General features: G+C 37.5%; 1 protein-coding gene across 7 annotated transcripts in view; it reads right to left on the bottom strand.

Moving 5' to 3' along the window:
- The window catches only part of FKBP5 (FKBP prolyl isomerase 5), a 107,326-nt gene that overhangs the window by 17,960 nt on the left and 67,215 nt on the right, over window positions 1-22,151 (bottom strand). For all 7 annotated transcript variants that reach the window (XM_082637272.1, XM_082637271.1, XM_082637267.1 and 4 more), the window contains 3 exons: window positions 17,875-18,017; window positions 16,799-16,913; window positions 1,447-1,603 (listed from right to left, as the gene is read on the bottom strand). In XM_082637272.1, coding sequence (XP_082493398.1) covers window positions 1,447-1,603; window positions 16,799-16,913; window positions 17,875-18,017 — 415 coding nt within the window. The remainder of the gene's footprint in view (window positions 1-1,446; window positions 1,604-16,798; window positions 16,914-17,874; window positions 18,018-22,151) is intronic.

Here is a 22,151-nt window from a genome sequence, read left to right on the forward strand (position 1 = left end):
TTTTTTTAAATCACTAATCATACAACAATTTAAACTTGCAAGGAACTATTTGCATTAGTAAATATAAGGATAATTCCTGTTTCCCTTTGCCATTAAACTTGAGACATCTGTTCCCACAACTGGCTTGTCAGCTAGGTTAAAATGTAATGAACCAATTCATATTATATGCTCACAATGTATAGAGAACTCATCCTCAAGGAACTTAGATCTGAAAACACATGGACATAAATACCACTCTGTTTATATGAGTTTAGAACTACTGTAACTTTGGAATGCTGGATTAAAAATAGTTAGATATTACTTGGATATGGAAGAGATAGCACCACCTGAATTAAAAAGTTCCTTATAGAAACAGATTCACCTAAGTGAGCTACAAATACATAGTAAATGTAAATAAAACACACTAAGGTGGGAATATACTAGTTGAAAAAGGAATAAGACAGAGAAAAAGAAGGTATTAAATAAAAGGTGTCTCAGTGAAAGCTCTAAAGGGCTCGAGGTGTAGAGCATTTTGCAAGGATTTTCAAGTGGGTAGTGGCATGACTAAAACATCACTTAAGAAATACGATTAGTGGCTCAAGTGTTAGGGCAAAGGTAAATATGCCACTGGATTACGACCGAGGCTACACAAAGGCAAGCAACTGTACAAAAGGCACAATATTACCTATTGGTAAGTGCAGGTCATCAAGATTCTCAATAACTCAAAATCCTACTGATTGAAATCCAAGGATCCAGAGAGGGAGGAAACATGAGATAAGCAGATGCACTTTCACACAAACAGAATCAAAACACCCTGGTTTCTCTCAAGGGTCCACTTCTCAAGATAGAAGGGTTGGATTCATGGTATAATTTTAGATCTAAAAATAATACCAAACATGTTTTCACAAGAGAGACTTAGTGTCTGATAGTTCTAAGCTTGGTAGTGCTAATGGATATCCTTATGATGGGAAAAATTTAGGCAAAAATGAGTCATCTCTGCTGCCTTTAGATCCAGGAAGAACACTTTTTTTTCAGGGAGTCTGTATAAGAACAGGTGGCACAAATTCAAGTGGTAATAAATCATCCAAGTGCTTCTTCAACTTCTAACCCCCACGTTTTACTGCCTCCTGCCTAATTTAGAGAAAAGGAGAGAAGGGGCAAGAGAATCATGTGAGAAGGGCCAACAGCTTCCTCTCTTGGCAATATGGCAGGCAAAACAAACAGAAAAGCAAAACTTGCTGTCAGTCCTACCCTGAACACACATCAATCAAGTGAATAGGCTTACAAATGTCTGTAATATTATAAGGCCCATTAACTCACTCTGTGACTAACTGTAGCCTGATTTAATTAATTGTTTCCACTGTTGGCCTTAACTTCACTGAAAATAGCAAAAGGTTGATTGAAAAAGCAAGTGTATCCCTGTTCTTTAGATAACTTCACTGTGTACTGAACTGGTATGCTGCTTACCGTGGTCCAAGATACAAAATACATTGTTCCTCACGCTGCATTTTCTCCAGGGCTTTGTCAATTCCGATTGGAATGTCGTGGTCTTCTCCTTCGCCAACTATGAACCCCACATCTCTGCAATCAAACATCCTTCCACCACAGCGGCCTTCCAGGTGGACTGAGGGAGAGGAGAAGGACAGTCAACAGAGCTGCTCTTTGTGACTGGCTAATTCAGGGACGTGATAAATGAGTAGTTCTCCTTCCTCATTTCATCTAGAGACATACGTGGTATGTCTTGTTGAAGCTTAGTCTACCCAGTCTGGAAATTTAAGAACAATCATATTTCTTTCTGTTTTAAGTTTAAACTTATAATTACTGATAACTACATCAGTAAGATAGCTTAGAGGATAATAAAGTGGAAACACAGGTTTAACTTAAACCTACTATATGAGAGAGGTTTCCTCACCTATAACACAAAACAAGAAATACTAGATTATTTAATAGGTAATTATCAAAATGCCACAAACTTAATATCAAGTATACAAAGGCTTAAACATTTATAACTGCATCTTGGCTTCGGATGCTTGGGTTGAAAAACAACCGAATGGCTATTTCCCCAGTGATATTAAAGGGTTAACTGAATATAGAAGCTCTTTTTTTTTTCTTTGAGAGTTTTAATCTCATTCACAAATATGTTTGAATAAAAATGAAAAGGCCAAAGGCAACATCATCAACATATCTGTAATCCCTTAGTGCAGTAATAAATGTAAAATGTGAAGGAATCAATAGTCTCCTATAACTCGACAAATCAAATTACTCAACCCCCTCCTCTGAAACGTTAAGTGAAGAGGTCAATTTCTCAGGGCCTACTTCCTCACTGCACTCAAACTCAGCTCATTCCCAGGGTAATTTTACATAAGGGGCTTTTATGTTAATATAAAATAGGAAAACGCATACAGATATATATTTTTCTCTTGGTTAGACTTTTTCTTCTGGGATAAACAATTCTTTGAAACTTTCCAACTACGTTTAATATTACAGATATTCATTCCTTTCCATTTAGGTCTTTCACTCAATAAGAAAAATGGATGGCTTGTATGACAGCACAACATTCGACAAGCAATGTAATAATTTGTCTTTCATAAGAAAATTTTTTATTCCTACTCCTGTAATATAATGGCCTTGATTCAAATGTAAGGAATTCCTAAAATGCTTCTTTTCTGAGACTGGTTGATCTACTTTAGATCAATAACTTGCTTTAGAGACTAAAAATCACTTGTTCTGTTACATTCGTTCCAGGAGACAATTATTTTCCAAATACAAATTCAATTCCAACTTACTCTACTTTTGAACTACTTGATCTCAAAGGTCCTTTGAAGCTCTAAAATTCTACGAATCTATGGCCCAGTAATATAACTCTCAATGTAGACCAGAAACCAGCTTCAAAGCTAATTCCTGTAGTTAATCATTTGATCAGGTTACCTTTAGCCCAGGCCTAGGAAATGAGAGAAACCCTGAAGAGTAAACAGCAGTGGCATAGACACTAGGGGCCGAAATGTCACATGGGTATTTATGCTTTGAAGTTCTCTACCGTTTTCTAAGTCACTAGGATTAATACCATCCCGATTTGTTCCCGTTGCAGACGTAGGGTGGAGTCGAAGACGCTTGGGCCAAACTAGAGAAGGCCTGACTCTCGAGTCAGACCTTCTAAACAGGGGCAAGAGCTAGACTGGCTCTCAGGGTGGAGGTGGCATACAGAAATTTTGTTCTATGTCCCATACTCACAAATGCACATGACTCTCTATTAACTCACTTTTGGAATGTTCTAGATAAAATACAGCTTAGCTTGCAGCAGAGTGAAAGTTCTTTTGAACTGGAAATAGTTTCAAAATAAATTCAACTTTATTATTTTCAAATACATACACACTAGAGAGGTTCTGCAAGGAATCCTAGGCTTAATATATTTTTTACTGGAGTAAAGGCTGGTGTTTCTAAAGAATTTGAGAGTTTGAAAACTTGTGTTTTTAAATATTTTTAAATCTGCCCAAGAAATTTAATTTAGACTAATGTGATGACACTTTTCATGAAAAAAGATTTGCTGAGCAAAGTGAGTTTCGGTCCACGTATTATAGAATATCTCAAGCATTGAGATTTATTATCCTAGTAGCTCACAACTTAGTTGACAGATCTTTCTGAGTGAGGTTTATTGTTAGAAGTGTTTTCCTCCCTGATGGAGAGTACATTTAGTGGGGGAGGAAACTATCAGTACATTCGTTGTGGTTTTTGGTTGATCAAGTTTGAATGTGTTTTCAAAACAGGAAATCCAGAGACTCTGTGAAGGATTCCTGCCTGTGTGTCAGTTTCCTAGGCTGGTTTTTCGGCTTGATGCATATACTTGATATTAAAATTATATGAATAATTTCAGAAGTTCTCTTTACATGTGATAACCTTCATATTAGGGAAAGAAAATATTGGCTACTAATAAACATGTTGGGAAAGATAAGTCAAGCAAGCAAGCAAGCAAAAAAAAAAAATTCAAGTCAAAGTATAATGAAGGCATAATTAAGAAAGCAAAAAAAAAATGTTCACTGCAGCCGGTCTCTCTAAGAGAAACAATATATGGTAGAACCAATGTTTTTGGCCACCTAATAGGGAAACATTTGCAATAACTCTTATAAATACTTACTACCTTATATAGGGACCAATCTTTTTTTTCTATTAAATCTCTTTTAAGTTGAACCTGAATAAGCACTACCTACAGTACCAGAGTCTTAAATTGATAAACTGATACGCACGCGTGCGTGCACACACGCAGCAGTCTTTACGTGTATATATAAAACCTTTTAATACTGACATTATCCGGAATGCCATAGCAAGAAGAGGTATCACAGCCTCAGGGAGTATAGTCCATTGATTCTTTACATCTACAAGTAGCAAACACTCTCGCTAGATTAACTGGTTTCTAAAATTGGAACACTGGTGTGACAAGTTCTATAAGACAGCTGACAAGAACTCCTCCCCACCTTGGAGCTGACTGCTGCAGCAGGGACCTCCATCATGGTGACAGATGCAGACATGCCTGGCTCCCATAGATCCAATTTTTTTTTAATTGTCTTGATAATTGCTACCAAAGAAAACCATGGCAGCTCTGGCTGTGGAAGACCTGTGGTTGCTTTTAACCTTGTATCGCTTAGTGCAAAAACTCATTTAATAAATATTTAATAATAACCATCATGACTCACTGGGAGCTTGGCCTCTAGGGCTCAGGAGGTCTGTTGCTAATTCCAACCAGCGTGATTTACGGGAAGTAAATGATCTATGACGTGCCCAAAGAGAATAAAAGTACATACAGGATGCTTCTACTTAGGGTTTTTTTGGGAAGAGAAAGAAATATACAAGTTAAAAAGGGACAACATTTTCTCTTGACTTAAAGTCTACGTAACTTAAAGGGGGGAGGTCCTCCAAACCCCACGAAGTCAAACCGAACCAAATTACCCGAGCCTTGCTGCGCAATCCGAGTGTAACCACATCAAGTGAGCCCAGTCTGCTGCAAAACATCACTTAAACTGGAGCTCTGACTTATTGTTCTCTTACTGCCCTAGAGCAATTTTGTTTTGAAGAGCACAGAACACCCTGTTCTGAATGTGGCTGGCACATGAACTCGATGTGCTGACAGCAATTTGTACTCCGATTAAAATAGGGGGGGAAAGGAAAGAGTGCACTGCAGTAAGGAAAAAAACTGGAATGCAAGAACCCGAAAACTGTATAGTTTGTATTTTAGGAAGCAAAACTGAGAAAGAGGCTCCATAACCCCCCCAAAAAAGTGCTGTAAACGCTCCAGCCTAAAGACGTTAGCTCTGGTAAGTGTCTGTTTTTCCCTTTTCTAATTATAGTAGTTGGTGTCTGATAGCTTTGCACTCATTCCCAAAACAATTACTGGGTCATGGGGATCTGAATGGGAATGTTGTAATGGCATTACGACTAGACAAGACTGGTCATTTAGCCAGAGAAAACCAGGTTGTGACAGGTTACTCCCACTCGGCAAGGGTTTTCTCTGCTGCCTAATTCATGCCAAGGGAGTTTCTCTCTGCCTGCATCTCCTGCCTAACAGAGCAAAGCATCAAAGAGACAGTGGGATCTTAATGACCCCCTGAAAAGGCAAATCCAGAGATGGATTTCTAAAATCAGGAGAGGCATATTAATCACTGATTAGGAGAGAAACTCTTCCCCTCAGGCACGGTGGTCAAATTTCCCCCAAACTGCCTCCTGTCCTCCTCTGTACCATTTTGTACTATGATGAACAAATACCACTGGAAGATTGCTCATGGCACTGAGGGGACAGATGCTGAGAGCAGGTGTGGAACCTGGCTACTTGAACAGAATAACATTTATGCAAATGGTTATATGCCTTAGTCTAAACAGGAAGCATACACACAGCAATAAATTCTATACCAATACAAATCCTCACCACTCTCCTCTTTACACCAGACTGGATTCCAGTCCCATTCTGTCACTTAACAACTGTGGCTTTGGGCAAGGTCATTTCAATTATCTGAAGCTCAGTTTCTTCATCCATAGAACAGGGGAAATAATGTCAGCTAACTCCTAATTGTTGAGAGTATTAAATTAGGTATTGAATTAAAGCTTTTAGCCCAATACCTGGCATGCATTCATTTAATGTCAGGGTGGCTACTATGTGAAAATACTGTGTTATGTGTGGATAGACAGAGATGAACTCAGTGAATGTTAGCTATGATTATTTTCGTGCAATTAGTGGTAAATTATACCAGATTAAACATGTTTTAGAACTTGGTATAAGAAACCACTTAATCGCTCCACAGAGACAGCTGTCACAGTATGAATAAAATTCAAAGTAGGCAAAGGCAATATCTTATTTTGTACCTCACAGTGTGTACAACTGTGTGTACAACACACAGTTCAGGGCCAGAAAGTAAATATTTATTTAATGATTAATCTGAAAACAGGGCATTAAGGAAAATGGTAGTAATTTTCATTCATTTATAGGAATTTTCCCTTTTGAATATGTTAGTACTCCTATTTTTAATAAATGCCAAGAGCTATTTAAATTCTTTACTGATATGGAGTTTTGTTTTTTAATACTATTCCAAAATAAAGGTCCACTGGCTTAATTTCTTAATAACAAAAAGATTATTTTCTACTAAGATTTTACTCTACCTGAAGACTTGAAGATACCTTTTTAGAAGGAGCTATATAAATCCAAAATATATGAAAGAATAAACACTATCCATTTTAGACCCAAGTACCATACTACATTATTTTGTAAAAATATATAATAAAATGGTTTCAAGAACCTGTTCTCTCTTACTGGACAAAATTTGCCAGGACATTCATAAATACTTCAAAAGCATGTGAAAAACAAAACCCCAAAAACCCTCATAGCTCTATCAGATTTCAACATGGTCATACATGAAATCTTTCCTCTATTTTCAATTTTTGGACTATTTTGGTCTTTGGTGTTTTATTTATAAAGAATACCTAGCTAGATTTTGTCATCACTGTGTTAACCTTATGAGAATTTCTGCCTTTAATAGGTGACTTTATCTCATTCACATTTTTTGTAATCACTGACATGACTGATTTTATTCCTACAATCTTATTTTTGATTTCCTACATAATGTTTTCTTGTTATTCTTCCTTTATTACTTTTACTAAATTGATCAAACTTTCCTCGTTCCTTTACTTCCCCACTCCATGCAGGGTCGCTTGGAAGTTCTACATGCTATTCTTACTAGTACCTAACGTTAAATTTTAAACAAATCATTCAACAGTATGTGTGTATGTGTGTATATATATAGACATACATACACACATATACATATTTATCAATGTGGACAATCAGCATAATCTCTCCTTGAATAAGAAAACCTTCTTAGACCATTTGCTTCCCCTCTTCATTTCCCATTTGCACCTCATTTTGTTAATTACTGTAGCTCCATACTGTTAAACAATTATTATTTTTAACATTATAGTTCTACCATTTCAGAGATCCAAATTCAGCTGTCATGTTATGGAAATTACTTTTATGCTCACTAATGTTTCTTATGCCTTGGATCTTCACTTCTTGGCTTTATTTTTTGTGATGTTTTAGAATATCCTATAGTATTTTTTTCAAAAAGGGCACAAGTCTGCATACTCCAAAGTTAATTTTGTTCTCATACTTAAGTGATAATTTGGCTGAGGATAGAAATTTAGGTTTAAAATATTCAGTTACAGACAATGCTCAAAGCACTGTCTTTTAGTATTTAGTGTCACAAATAAGTCTGATGTCATTCTGATTCTCATTCCTTTGCATATAGCTTATTTCTCCCCGGAAGAGTTCAAAATTTTCTTTTAAGTTATGGAATTAAGAAATTTCACCAGATATACATACAATGGAATATTACTCAGCCATAAAAAAAGAATGAACTCTTGCCACTTGCAAAAACACAGATGGACCTAGAGGGTATTTATGCTAAGTGAAATAAGTCAGACAAAGACAAATACCCTATGATTTCACTTACATGAAAAAAAATGAACAAATAAAACAGAAACAGAGTTACAGATACAGAAACAAACAGGGGGATGAGAGAGGGGTAGGGGGATGAGTGAAATAGGTGAGGGAGATAAAGAGGTACAAATTTTGTTAGAAAATAAATGTCAGGGGATGTAATGTACAGCATAGGGAATATAGTCAGTAATACTGTAATAACTTTGTAAGGTGACAGATGGTAACTAGACTTATCATAGTGATCATTTTGTTAATGTATAAAAATACTGAATCATTATGTTGTATACCTGAAACTAATGATATTTTAAGTCTATTATACTTCAATAGGAAGGAAGGGAGGGAGGAAAGAAAGGGAAATTTCACCAGGATGTATCTAGGTGAAAAAGCACTCCTTACTCCTGTGTGCCACCATCAACTGGCCCTTTCAGTCTTAAGATTCTTCTATCTTGGGGCTTCCCTGGTGGTGCAGTGGTTAGGAATCTGCCTGCCAACGTGCAGGACACTGGTCTGGGAAGATCCCATGTGCCACGGAGCAACTAAGCCCGTGCACCACAGCTACTGAACCTGTGCTCTACAGCCCGCCAGCCACAACTACTGAGCCTGCATGCCACAACTACTGAAGCCCATGTACCTACAGCCGTGCTCCGCAACGAGAAGCCACCCCAATGAGAAACACACAAACCACAACGAAGAGTAGCCCCTGCTTGCCGCAACTAAAGAAAGCCCAGCCACAGCAACAAAGACCCAACGCAGCCAAAAAAAATGAAAACAGAAAACACTGTGTGCGAGGTAAATTCTTAAGAAAAAAAAAGATTCTTCTTTCTCTAGGAAACCTTCCATTACACATTTGGTTAGATACATATCGTCTATCCTTGATTTATTATCCCAGTCTTCTAATTTTTCTTTCACTTTTCATCTCTTTGGTGTTTTTTTTTTCCCCCCCTCTGTTCTGAGATATTCTTCACTATCTTTTGTATCACTAATTCAAGATTCTGGGACTGTCCATTTTGCTTTTCAACCCTTCCTCAGAGTTCCAATTTTGATAATCATATTCTTAATTTCCACTTTTTTTTTTTTTTTTTTTTTTTTTGCGGTATGCGGGCCTCTCACTGTTGTGGCCTCTCCCGTTGCGGAGCACAGGCTCCAAATGCGCAGGCTCAGCGGCCATGGCTCACGGGCCTAGCTGCTGAACGGCACGTGGGATCTTCCCGGACCGGGGCATGAACCCGTGTCCCCTGCATCGGCAGGCGGACTCTCAACCACTGCGCCACCAGGGAAGCCCCCCAGATACTTTCTTATCTTTTCCTTTTTCAGAGAAGCTGATTTTTCTGACTCATGAATTTAATATCCTGTTAAATATCTCTGAAGATACTAATTAGTATTTTGAAAGTTCTTTTCTATTTCTTCTTAGTCCACCTCAGTGCTTCCGTTTCATGGTATTTGCTGATGATTCTGTATTGTTTGGCCATGCTTTATAAAGGAAGGATTCAGAAAGATCAAGTGATTTTAGTTACCTGACACAGTTTTTCTAAGCCATTGGATATACTTCCATGGTAGGCCTTTTCGCAAGAGGAGTGGGCTGATCATGCAGATCTCTGGGTGAAGATCCCAAAGATATTTATTGAGCATTTACTACATGCTGAGCATCATGTGCACAGGAAGGCTGGGGACACCTTTTTCCACTGGTGATGTAGGAAAAAGTTTTACTTCAGGAACAACACTTCAGCTTATTTACTGTTGTGCAGAGCTGCTTTCACTTTTTTCCCCTTCAAATCTGTTTTAAAAGCTCAAAGATACTTATGTTCTCATTCTGTAGTCCAAGTCCTAACACATGGAGCCTTCTGAGGCAGATCCCTACTTTACTTTAGAAATTGGGCCTTACTGGCTTTAGCTTGGGAGCAAAAGTCACAGCCAGGCCCTAGAGTAGTAACTCTCGAGTAGTAATTCTCAATCCTTGGCTGCAAACTAGAATCACCTGGGGAGTTTGTTGTTTTTTAAATACTTGTGCCTGGAGTTCCATCCTTTTGAGATTTGCTATTCTTACTTAACTGGTCTGGGCTGAGACCTGGGCATCAGAATTTTAAAAGCTCCCCATGTAATTCTAAATTCAGCCAAAGTTGAGAACCACTACACTACAGGCTTACTAGCCCAGCTGTTCCATATTGTTTTATAACAACCCTGATGATTACCCCATAGCCTGCCTTGGCTCCCTTGCACCAGCTGACTAAGCTTGGAGTTCTGCCCAAGCTTGTAGAGAAGAACAGTATGTACCTCTGCAGAGGTCTTCTCTACACCTGTTGTGGGTTGGGTTTCCTGAGTCTAGTTTCCATCAGCCCAATTTTATCTACTTTACTTATTTCAGAAATTCTCCATAATTTCTGATCCACTTCTTGTAGTCTTCCTATTTTCCACCACTAACATGGATTTCTTCCTCTTTTTTTGAAATCATTCTCCACCCCTCCCCTCCCCATCTCTCATTTCAGTGGGATTTGCAGAGGGAAAGGAGGTGAGAGGGAAGGGTACTCCAACAACTTGAATCCCTGCAGATCACTCTGTTGAAATTTTCACACTTGAAAATACTCCCGATTGTCTGCATTCTTTGCATTCAGATGTGGCTGAAAGCACTGTGAGGCAAGAGAGTCACACACAGCTAGTGTTTTGATGTGCCTACTCCAAGCACGGAAGTTAACTCAGAAGATGTGAGAGATGGGAGCTAGGGGAAGAGGAGCTGGTAGCTATTCAGAGCCTTATGTCAGATTGGCTTTTCTAAGAAAGCAAAGCTCAAAAGTAACAACGTAGCCACTACAGGCAATGAAGCTAAAGTATGATGACTAAAGTATCAGTCATCATGATAATGTCAATTAGAGTACCTTAGAACACAGTGACTTTTTTTAATGGAAAAAGGACAACACTGAATAAAAATTACAAGATGGTCATCTTAATTGACATAAAGCACACTGGAACAGAATCTAAAAATTGATTTGCAAGCATTAGGATCCTGATGGAGTAAAAATCATGATTTCTTTGAGAAAGAATAAATTCTGTCAAACTAATTTAACTTCTCTCTTCCCCAAAGAAATTATTAAAAGGAAGCAAAAGATCACAATTCAATAAAAGCCTTTTGAGTCAGTCCATAACTTTGTTCTTCAGAAAACAAACCAGCAAAAATCCTGGAGAAATATGATTTAGGTAACATTACTAAGAAGATATATAATTATTTTTAAGACTGTTACTGAAGACAAACTGATCATGGGTTGTAGGTCAACCCTGGTAGAGACAAAATAATTTGCTGATGGACTGGCTGTAGAGTATAAGAGAAAGAGAAGTTTATTTCCTTAAATCTATTTAAAGGACACAAAATAAATGATATAAACATTTATTTAGCGAAATACATTTATTTAGAGAAATAAATGTATTTATTTATAGAAAAAAGAAACTAAGTGTCTACCATGTATTAGGCACCTTTCTTCCCTTAACTGTCACAACAATCTGTGGGGGTAAAAGATTATTATTCCCATTTTACAGATGAGAAAGCTGTATGCTCAAGGTGATTAAGTAACTTGTCTAAAGTCATAAAAATATCAAGTAGTGATTCGAAGATTCAAAATTCACATCTATCACTTCCAAAGCCTGTGTGCCCCCTCCCCCAGCTATTCACTGTACCTTTACACAGAAATGACAGAAACTTGGTCACTCTTGTGTATCTATAATGACATATCATAATGGATGATCACTGTCTATAGTTTTTCTTTCACTGTGGAACTGGCTTTAGTTCTAGGATTTCTACTTGGTTTTGAATCTAATAGTATATGGGTGCTCGTACAAAAAAAAGGCAAACCAGTAGTAAAGACTGAGTAGACTTCAAAAGGAACAAGGTGATCTTGGCTTCTGACAGAGACCACTTTTGAGTCAACCTTCTGTCCTCCTCCCACACAGAGCTAACTGGTCTCAAAGAGGGAAAGCAGGACACCTTAACCTTGATAAGTGACAATACAATAAATTTTTATCAAATTGATTTGTTCTGGAAAACCAAAAAGGGCTTTCGGGAGAAAAAGTAAGAATAAACCATTTACTCTAAAATTTCCCAGGAAAGTACAATCTAACAAGATGAGAGACAAAAAAATTAGTCATTGCCCTTTCTTAATACATTTAGAAACAGAAAAAATAAAATTATATAAAGGATTATTCACATACATTAAAAATTCTACTCATAGTATATTATCCTTCACGCAAAAAGGGGACATAAAAATACATGTATCTGTTCATTTCTGCAAAAAAATACAATAATAAACCAGGAACTAATAAGATTGGTTACCTATAGGAGGTAGGAAGGAACAGAGTGGAAATAATGAGAAACTGGGAACAGGTTAGTAGGGATGAGGGGGCGAATAACACTTCTGAGTATATCTTTTTGTATCGTCTAGAATTATGGTAATGTTTCATACACCAAAAAAACAAATAAATAATTAAAACCTACCAGAGTGTGGGGGGAACCCCAATGGAAGGTAAACATAACAAATGAACTTAACCGTATTACAAATGAATAACATAACCATACTGAAGGGAATGAGGATGAAAGAACTAACCTAAGTTGGAAAACAGTGTTTTCAATGTATGCTATAGGCTAATGACAAAAGGAAGTATACTCAGATATTTCCTACTTAGGAAAAAAAAATTTTTTTTTAATTTATTTATTTAGGCTGCGCTGGGTCTTAGTTGCGGCATGCAGAATCTTTGTTGCAGCATGCAGACTCTTAGTTGCAGCATGCGTGCAGGATCTAGTTCCCCGACCAGGGGTTGAACCCGGGCCCCCTGAACTGGGAGCATGGAGTCTTACCCACTGGACCACGAGGGAAGTCCCAGGAAATTTGTTTTTCACAGGGGTATGGGTTAGCAATTCTGAAACTACTTTCTGTATATACCATGATTGAGCAAATAAATAAATATACTGTGGATAATGAGAGCCAGGTTTCTCACTGTTGGAGAAAGCAATTTGAAAGAAGCAAAGAGAGGTAGCTAAAACAAATCTGTGGTGGGCTGAAACTGAAAGTGTCAGTATGTACTCATAGTTTTTAATATATATATACAGACTAATACAGAAGTACACATAGAATGTGTATATATGCATGTCGAGATATATGTATTTTTTAGCTCTGTTAAGAGGTTCTAGAAGCAATAACATTCCATAGCATGAGTATACCTAGCACCCAGGTCTTCATTTCTAAATACCATTCTCCAGTAAAAGGAATCAGCTCCTTGGAGGAATGGCTGATTCCAGACCGGGGGCAGGAAAATTACCAAATAAGCCCTAAGCATCTAGTGGTGTCATTAAGTAAGAAAGTGCTCAAGAAACAATGTTGAAAGGACCAAAGAGCCAAGTTGAAGGAGTTTCCAATGGCCAAATCTGGGACAATCTGAGCAACAAAATAAATAAGAATAGTAATGAATAATAACCTACAGAATAAAATGACATCCATGGGTCAATACTGATACAAATAAACAACTGAATAAACAGGGGAGAAGAGGCAGCTCTTCCTTACAGCAGGATTCTAATTAAATGTAGAAGAAACAGTGGACATAGAAAAATCACCATTAGGCAAATACCATAGTAATAACTGTTGCATACAAAAATCATTCATGGATGCTAAAATTAGTGTGTGAAGGTGTGATGTAAAAGAGGTTATCTGCATAGTTTCCAAGTATTTCCTTCCCAATGAGATACTTAGTAATTAGAGAAAAATAGTAACTTCACAGTGGAGAAACATGGCAGATCCCACCTTAACCAAGTGGCCCAAGTTAACATCAACAGTAATGAGACATCAATGTCATGTACTTCCTGATAATGATAAACTGAGACGGGCACATCACTTATGTATTTTTCCAAATATGCATAGCCTCAATCTAATCAGGGGAAAACATCAAACCAACCCAAATTGAGGGATATTCTACAATAATTGGCCTTCAATTATTTAACTTTAACTTCAAAAGTGTTAAAGTCATGAAAAACACAAAGACTGATCAACTGTCACAGATTGGAGGAGACAAGGAGACATGACAACTAAATTACAATGTTGGATCCTGAATTTGGTGGTGGACTTGAAAAAGGACATCAGCGTGGCAACAGGTGAAATTCAAATAAGATTTGTAGAATAGTTAATAGCACTGAATCAATGTTAATTTCCTGATTTTGATAGAAGTACTGTGGTTAAGGAAGATGTCAACATTAGGGGAAGCTGGGTGAAGCATATAAGGAAATTCTCTGTACTACTTCTGCAACTTTTCCATAAGTCAAAAATTATTTCAAAATGAAAAGTTAAAAAAATGACTCCAATTGAAAATATTACCAAAAGCAAGATTTGATTTAATTTAGCCTGCTCCAAAGTTAACTCTACAGTGGTAGTTTTGTGGTATTGCCTATAGCTGGGAAGTTTTTCCTTTTAATTTAGTTGATAAAAACCTCCAATTTTACAATATATAAATTGTTAAATCTGGGGAGTCACTGTATCACAGGGGGAAAAACCCTCTACTTCTGTATATGTTTGAAATTTTTCATAATAAAAATTTAAAATACATGTTATAGACAAGATTTTTAAGTGCTTGTTAATATATTGAGGAGAATTTTCTATCATTCCTATAACTTTCATAAACATTTAGAATTCTATCAGGAATTTTTCGGGCTAGTAGGACCTTAGAAATTAAGGCGTCTACCCCTGCGTCACTGGACAGGAAAGAAGCTGATGCCAGAGAGGCAATGTCTAGTTAGAGTGGGCCAAAGCCTGAACCCTATCTTCCAGCTCCTGGTCCAGGTATTTCTCCAACACTATACACCTGAGCTCTTCTTCATTTATTCTAAAACTTATCAAGAGTGATAACTATCTAAACACTTTAACTACAATAGAACAGTAATACTATTTATAACTGTTTCCAATTAAAAAAAAAAAAACTAAATTTGAACTAATTTGCCAGACTCGTGGAAATGAAACATGCGTTCAAAGTAGAATGTAAAATAATGTTGTGGTTCAATACGCAACATTAAAGATGAGAAAATCAACTATTCTAGTTTACATTTTAAAAATGAACTCTTTAGGCCTTTTATACTGATATCAATAGTCCACGCTGCCATCCTTATTTAGTAATCTGATTTTTTTTCAATTCTTTTTATTTTATTTATTTTTATTTTTGGCTGTGTTGGGTCTTTGTTGCTGCACACAGGCTTTCTCTAGTTGTGGTGAGTGGGGGCTACTGTACGCAGGCTTCTCATTGCACTGGCTTCTCTTGTTGCGGAGCACCAGCTCTAGGTGCGCGGGCTTCAGTAGTTGTGGCTCACGGGTTCTAGAGCGCAGGCTCAGTAGTTGTGGCACACTGGCTTAGTTGCTCTGCAGCATGTGGGAACTTCCTGAACCAGGGTTGGAACCCGTGTCCCCTGCATTGGCAGGCAGAGTCTTAACCACTGTGCCACCAGGGAAGCCCAGTGATTTGATTTTTTAAGGGAAGTATTTCTTTCTTTTTAAAATTTAAAAAGTTTTTTTGGCTGCGCCACACAGCTTACAAAATCTTAATTCCCCAACCAGGGACTTGAAACTGGGCCATAGCAGTAAAAGTGCTGAGTCCTAACCGTTGGACCACCAGGGAATTCCCTTGATTTTTTTTTTTTTTATAACTTAAAAAAATTTTTTTTAATTTATTTGTTCTATTTATTCATCTTTGGCTGCATCAGATCCCCGCTGCTGCACACGGGTCCCATCCAGCTGTGGCAAGCGGGGGCCACTCCTCACCGTGGCACACGGGCCCAGTTGCTCTCCCAGACCAGGGATTGAACCCGCATCCCCTGCATTCGCAGGCAGACCCCAACCACTGCGCCACCAGGGAAGCCCTCCCTTGATTTTTTTAAATGGAAGTATTTCTTTATGTTTTCTCACTACTGTCTTTTTTGAAGTACTTCAACTCAGTAAATGCCATCTTGCAAACATTTATCCATGCAGAAAGCATTTACTGAACAACAAATGTGTGTAAGGCTCTGTAAGTGATGCTGGAAACAAAAATATGAAGAAAGATTCTCGTCCTCCAGCACTCACTGTATACTAGGGAAATGGGCAGATGCTGATTAGAATATAAAGTAACAAGTAGTGTACACACAATGTGTGTACACCTCCCTCTGGGAGGGTGGATGGGTGCTCAGTTGACCCAGTCCTCAGTCCTGTCCTTATATCCAACTTATTAGCAAATGAAGAAAATGGAATAGCTGCAGGTCACTTAATAAATGACAAAAGCAGAGCTTGAACCCAGGTCTCCTGACACAGAACAGAATAAACTATTCTCCTGTTTTGATCTAACTAAAATGATGAACTGTTTTTTATCTTGATGACAGCCAGTGAAATGGGTTTGATAGCCCTGACGGGCATTACAATCTACTACTCTATTTAGTAACTCTGTAACCTTGGGTAATTTACATAACTTCTCTGAACTCACTTTTCTCACCTAGGGATAATTAATCATAGCTCAAAAGGTTATTGTGAGTAATAAATAAATAATATATAAGGCAACTAATATAGCTGTTGGCACACCAAGGAGTCCACAGACTAAGAATTCCTTGATGGATGGGCTTACCTTTTACTCATTGTTTTGAGTTTGAAGAGGCTGGTACATTTCTTGGCACACACAGGTTGAATGAATATTTACTAAATGAAGTCACTTTTTAAAAAATGTTGAATTTAAAACTATTAAGAGATATATATTCAATATATTTATTTTCATAAACAGATTTTTTAAAACGAAATCTCCATTTCATCCACATAATTGGAACCCAACTTTTAAGGACCAGTTCCCTCTCGCAGCAGTACTTACTTTCTACTGTCGCTCCTTCGTTGGGGTTTGAATAACCTTCTCCTTTCCGTTTGATTCTTCGGATAATACCTCCATCTTCAAATAAATCCTCTCCTTTGAAATCAAGAAGCTCAATCTAGAAAGGAAAAAGGAAAAAGGGATCTGACTGAGAACGTACCAAAAAAGCCAATTTAACATACTTAAAGGCAAGGGCAACCACTCTCCTTTCATTTTACAAAATAAAACTCTGTTTTATATTTATCTATGCTTCTTGGTTATTGGAAAAGTAGGGAAAAAAGAACACTGCACTTTTCAATACCTGGAAAGAAACTTCATGTAATGATAATGTCTAGGACTACATCCTGTGGGGCTGCAGAGCAAAGACAGACAGGAAATACTAGGAAAACTGCCTTGTGGGCAAAAAGCCAGAGTGACACAGTGCTGGCCCAGACTATTTTGTCTGACTCTAGAGGCCACCACTTTTTCACCCCAGATTCATGGAATCCCCTTCTTAAAATTAAGACTAAATCTTATGAATCAGGCCTACAACCAACTAAAGGTGTATTTTACCTAGCTACAATGTTTTAGGCATTTCCCCTCTTTAATTTTTTAATTAAGTATGGCCAAATATGTATAATTCAACACAAGATGAATACCATTTTATCACCATCTACTGCTTCTAATGAGGAAGTGAGATCTGTGACACTTATAAACCTCTGTAATATGAAAATAGCTTTACAACTTGCTTTATAGCTTTAGGTATATTTCAACATGTATCTCCCACATTTCCATCCTGTCTTCTGATCAGGTTTGAGTATGTCATAACTCATACCACTGACCAGAACCTTTATTTCTAAGCCTGTTGTCTTCTGTTTATTTGGATATGACCGTTTTCTGCCAGAGACACGTTTCTAAGAAAGCACTGGCACACATCCCTTGGGTTTGTGGGAAACAATTCAAGAAGCCAAGCTCCAAAATAAATAAGTTGGATCTGATTCTCAATAGCAAGCTCAGCTCCTTGTTCCACTGCCTGTTGCTTTGGAGCCAGCACTATAGTAGAGCAGATGCTAACAAGGCAACATCACACACATACTTGCCTCAAAAAAGAGAGTTGCATTCGAGGGAATTTTGGGGAGACTGCCAGCCGAGCCATATGCATATTCTGGTTTGCACAGTAAATGACAGATCTCTCCTTTCTTCATGGTAGCCACCCCAATGTCCCATGCCTTGATAACTTGGCCTAGGAGAAAGGAAAAAGTGGTTGAAAGCTATAGGCCATATTTTAAAAGACTTAACTGTCACGAAACAAAAGTTCAAACAAATTTCCAATTCCTTACATGCTATTCAGCTAGGAAGTAGGGGCTAAAAAAAACCTCAGTAAGACCTATACACTAAGAAATAAATTGTGATTTTTTTTTTTTGAGGGCTATCAGAGAAGATTCTCTGCTGAGAAGGATGAAAGTAGTATCAGTTTCTGAACTGCTCAAAGACTAAGTCTTTGAAAAGTGGCAGTAACATCATCTTTGAAATGTGGCTGGGCTGCAGTTGTTGCTTAATTTATAATTTCAACCATAAGAATAAGTGCGTGTTTTCTAGGCAGAAATGGAACAAAAATAGTATAGAAAATGGAATTTGTCCTAAGAAAGCTTATAATTTAGTTGGGCAGACAAAAACAACAAACAAGAAACCGGAAAAGTATAAATTATATAAAAAGGCCCATGAAACAGATTTCTTCTCAAAATTTAGAGTAAGAAAAAAAGTGGGTTTTGTTTTTCTAAAAAAACCAGAATGATATGTGTCCTTTTTTGCCAAATCACAAGGAGTGCAGAACTCAGAATTTTTTTTTTTTTTTTGCCTACTTCCAGGAAACAAAGCTTACTGCTCAGCTGTAGAACTATATTAACCTATATAATCGTAATTGTGTCTTACAATAAGCAGTCCCAAATCCTTGGGAAACAACAGAAAATGTACAAAATTTCAAGGGCTAATATACACATTTGAGGTGCTACGTCAAAGACTTAAGTATTCAAAGTGAGATCAGGTAATAAGCAATGAACTCCAGAGAAGGTGAATTTTGAAGAGAGCTATTATCTTGAACTGAGAACTGATGTTAGGATTAGAGTAAGGATGATTAGAATAAGGGGAACCCTATGCTAAGGTATGTAAGTAGATATGGACAAAGCATTTGTGACTCATGACTTCAGCTTAGTCTTAGGCATTACAACTTTTCAAAATATCAGATACACTTATTTTAGTTAAAAGTGTATATAAGGGGGCTTCCCTGGTGGCGCAGTGGTTGAGAGTCCACCTGCCGAGGCAGGGGACACAGGTTCGTGCCCTGGTCCGGGAAGATCCCACATGCCGCGGAGCAGCTGGGCCCATGAGCCATGGCCGCTGAGCCTACGCATCTGGAGCCTGTGCTCCGCAACGGGAGAGGCCACAACAGTGAGAGGCCCGCGTACCGCAAGAAAAAAAAAAAGTGTATATAAGGTATACATGCCAATTATTAAAACACACATGAGAGAAAGATATAAGTGAAAGGTAAAAGGTCATCCATTCCCTCCTTAAAAGAAGCCACTGTTATGTTTTCTTTGTATCCATCCACCGTGTGCTGTCGCTTTTAAAAAAATTTAAAACACAAATGACAGCATACTATACATTCAGTTCTGAACTGTTTTCTCATTACACAGATATATACTTTAATTATATAGAAATGTTATAAATAAATATATGTTTAAAATTTATTCATTTATGTGTATATAGATATCTTTATCCATCAGCAGATAGGATATGCGTTTTAGGGGTTAGACGTGCAGTCTGCTTTAACTTCAGACTGACTAAATTAGAATACCAGGTCGGCCCCATATTAGTTGTGTGACCTTGTGCAAGTTTCCTCATCTTCAACATGTAGATAATAATAGTACCTGCCATATAGTTGTTCCAAGAATTATTAGATAAAATATGTCAAGTGCCTGGCATATAATATGTATTTAACAAAGGATAGTTATCATCTTTGTAAATACATACTGATCTACTTCATTCTCAGTGGGTGCATAATATTCCAGTCACTCTACTATTGAGATACATTGTCAACAGTACTCTAATAAGAATTTTTGTCCCTTATGTTTGCCTATTTTGTGCAAGTATATTTGGAAGGTAGATTCCTAGAAGTACAAAGGTGATGTGCACTTTCCATTTGATAGTGCCCAACTGCCCTTCCAAAAGGGCTACATCAATTTATATGCCCACACACGGTTCCAATGTGAAAACAGTCTAGAATCATCAGATGAAATGTAAAGTCTGCTGTTGACAGGCTGCTCTACTGTCACTGATGCTCTTCAAAGACTGCAATGGTTTTAGTGTGGGCCATTTAGAACAACTTTTTTTTTACTCTCAACTCTGATATTTTAAGACAAATACCTTACACCCTCTTTCAGGAAATCTTTGTATTATGGGGTTACTACTGTACATTTGTTCAAGGCATTCAGCCAATTACTGAGGAGCAAAGGCCTGTCTAGGTACTAAAAATACAAAGGTGGCTGTTCCCTTCTTCCTTACAAGAAACATGCAATGTAGTATGGCTAGTGGAGCAGAAAGATACCTGCCCTGATTTTTTTAGCATGGTGAACACTAACATAAGAGTACAAACAGGGGCTTTTGCCTTGGGGTGGGGTTGGAACAGTCAGCAAAAGCTTACTTCACAGATGATGCCTATGCTAGGCCTTAGAAGTTGGAAACATCAGCCTGGCTATTAAATCCACAGGAGCCTCAAGCTGAATAAATCATGCCTATGCCTTTGGCTCTTCTTCTCATTCAGGAACGTTAAAGCTTCTTTTGAACACTGCGCTTTAGACACTGAAGGAAACACGCTGAGCAAAGAGCCAGACTGATATGAACACAGGTATATTTCTAAAACTGCCAATCTTGGGTCTCTTTTCTTAAAAAGCACTTCCCCCTGATTTAAAAAATAATAATACATACTCATTATAGAACACTTGGAAAGTATATAAAAGCACAGAGAATAAAAAACCTCTGAAATTTCAGCATCTGGAGTAAACTGTCAATTTCTTGGCTCATTTTCTTCCAATTGTGTTATGTATACTTTGTTTACATATTAAATTTTTATATATACATTCTTAAAATTCTGATCATAGTTTATTTGGTTTTGTAGCCTACTCTGCATTTCACATTATATGAGCATTTTTCTTGTTAAATATCTGAAAACATGACTTTTAATAACTATATGTTATTTACTATTTCATCTTTTAAATATGCCATAATTTCATTACTCCCACTAATAAATATTTAAATTGCTTTTAAAAAATTTTTACTCTTATTAAGTTGCAATGAACAACTCTGCACCTAAATCTTCACATGATTTTTTTTTTTTTTGCATAATGAAAGTCTCTTACCTGACACATTAGGACTATGGTTGTAGGTTAATTTAAAATGTTGCTTTAAGTGAGGAATCATAAAAATGAACATATACAACCTAAAACTTTTTTTAAACTTAAAACCTATCAAAGTATATTAATTCACTAATCCTGTGATAGAAGTCCAAGGCCTTGTCTGCATGTGACAAGTGATAAGAGTTCTATATCATCTTTACTATATAAATCACACTTATGGCATAATCATTTGCAACTTACAACATGGATTTCTTTAAAGTGAAGTAAGAAGTAGAAGACACTTGTAAAAAGCAATCAGTATGTGGAATCCTTCTGGTAAAAATGTGTTCTGAATGGCCTACTTATTTCATCTAGAGTTTACCCACCCCTAATTCAACTGCCATTTTTTAAAAGATATTTATTTATTTATTTGACTGCCCTGGGTCTTAGTTGTGGCACGCAGGATCTTTTAGTTGCAGCGTGCGAACTCTTAGTTGTGGCATGTGAGATCTAGTTCCCTGACCAGGGATCAAACCCGGGCCACCTGCATCGGGAGCTTGGAGTCTTAGCCACTGGACCACCAGGGAAGTCCCTCAATAGCCATTTAAAAAAGGCTTTTAGCAATTCACTTTTTTTTTTTTTTTTTTTTTTTGCGGTACGCGGGCCTCTCACTGTTGTGGCCTCTCCCGTTGCGCAGCACAGGCTCCGGACGCGCAGGCTCAGCGGCCATGGCTCATGGGCCCAGCCGCTCTGCAGCATGTGGGATCTTCCCGGACCGGGGCACGAACCCATGTCCCCTGCCTCGGCAGGCGGACTCTCAAGCACTGTGCCACCAGGGAAGCCCAGCAATTCACTTTAATAAGTCTTTCCAAAGATGTTAACTTAGTTTTCACAGAAATAAGTCCCATTTCTTATTACACTAATTTCAGAGTTTTATATACTATCTAATAAATTTATATAATTACAAAAAGGACAATGGATATAAA

This window comes from Mesoplodon mirus (assembly GCF_964341445.2).
Source record: "Mesoplodon mirus genome assembly, chromosome: 12".
Lineage (NCBI taxonomy): Eukaryota > Metazoa > Chordata > Mammalia > Artiodactyla > Ziphiidae > Mesoplodon > Mesoplodon mirus.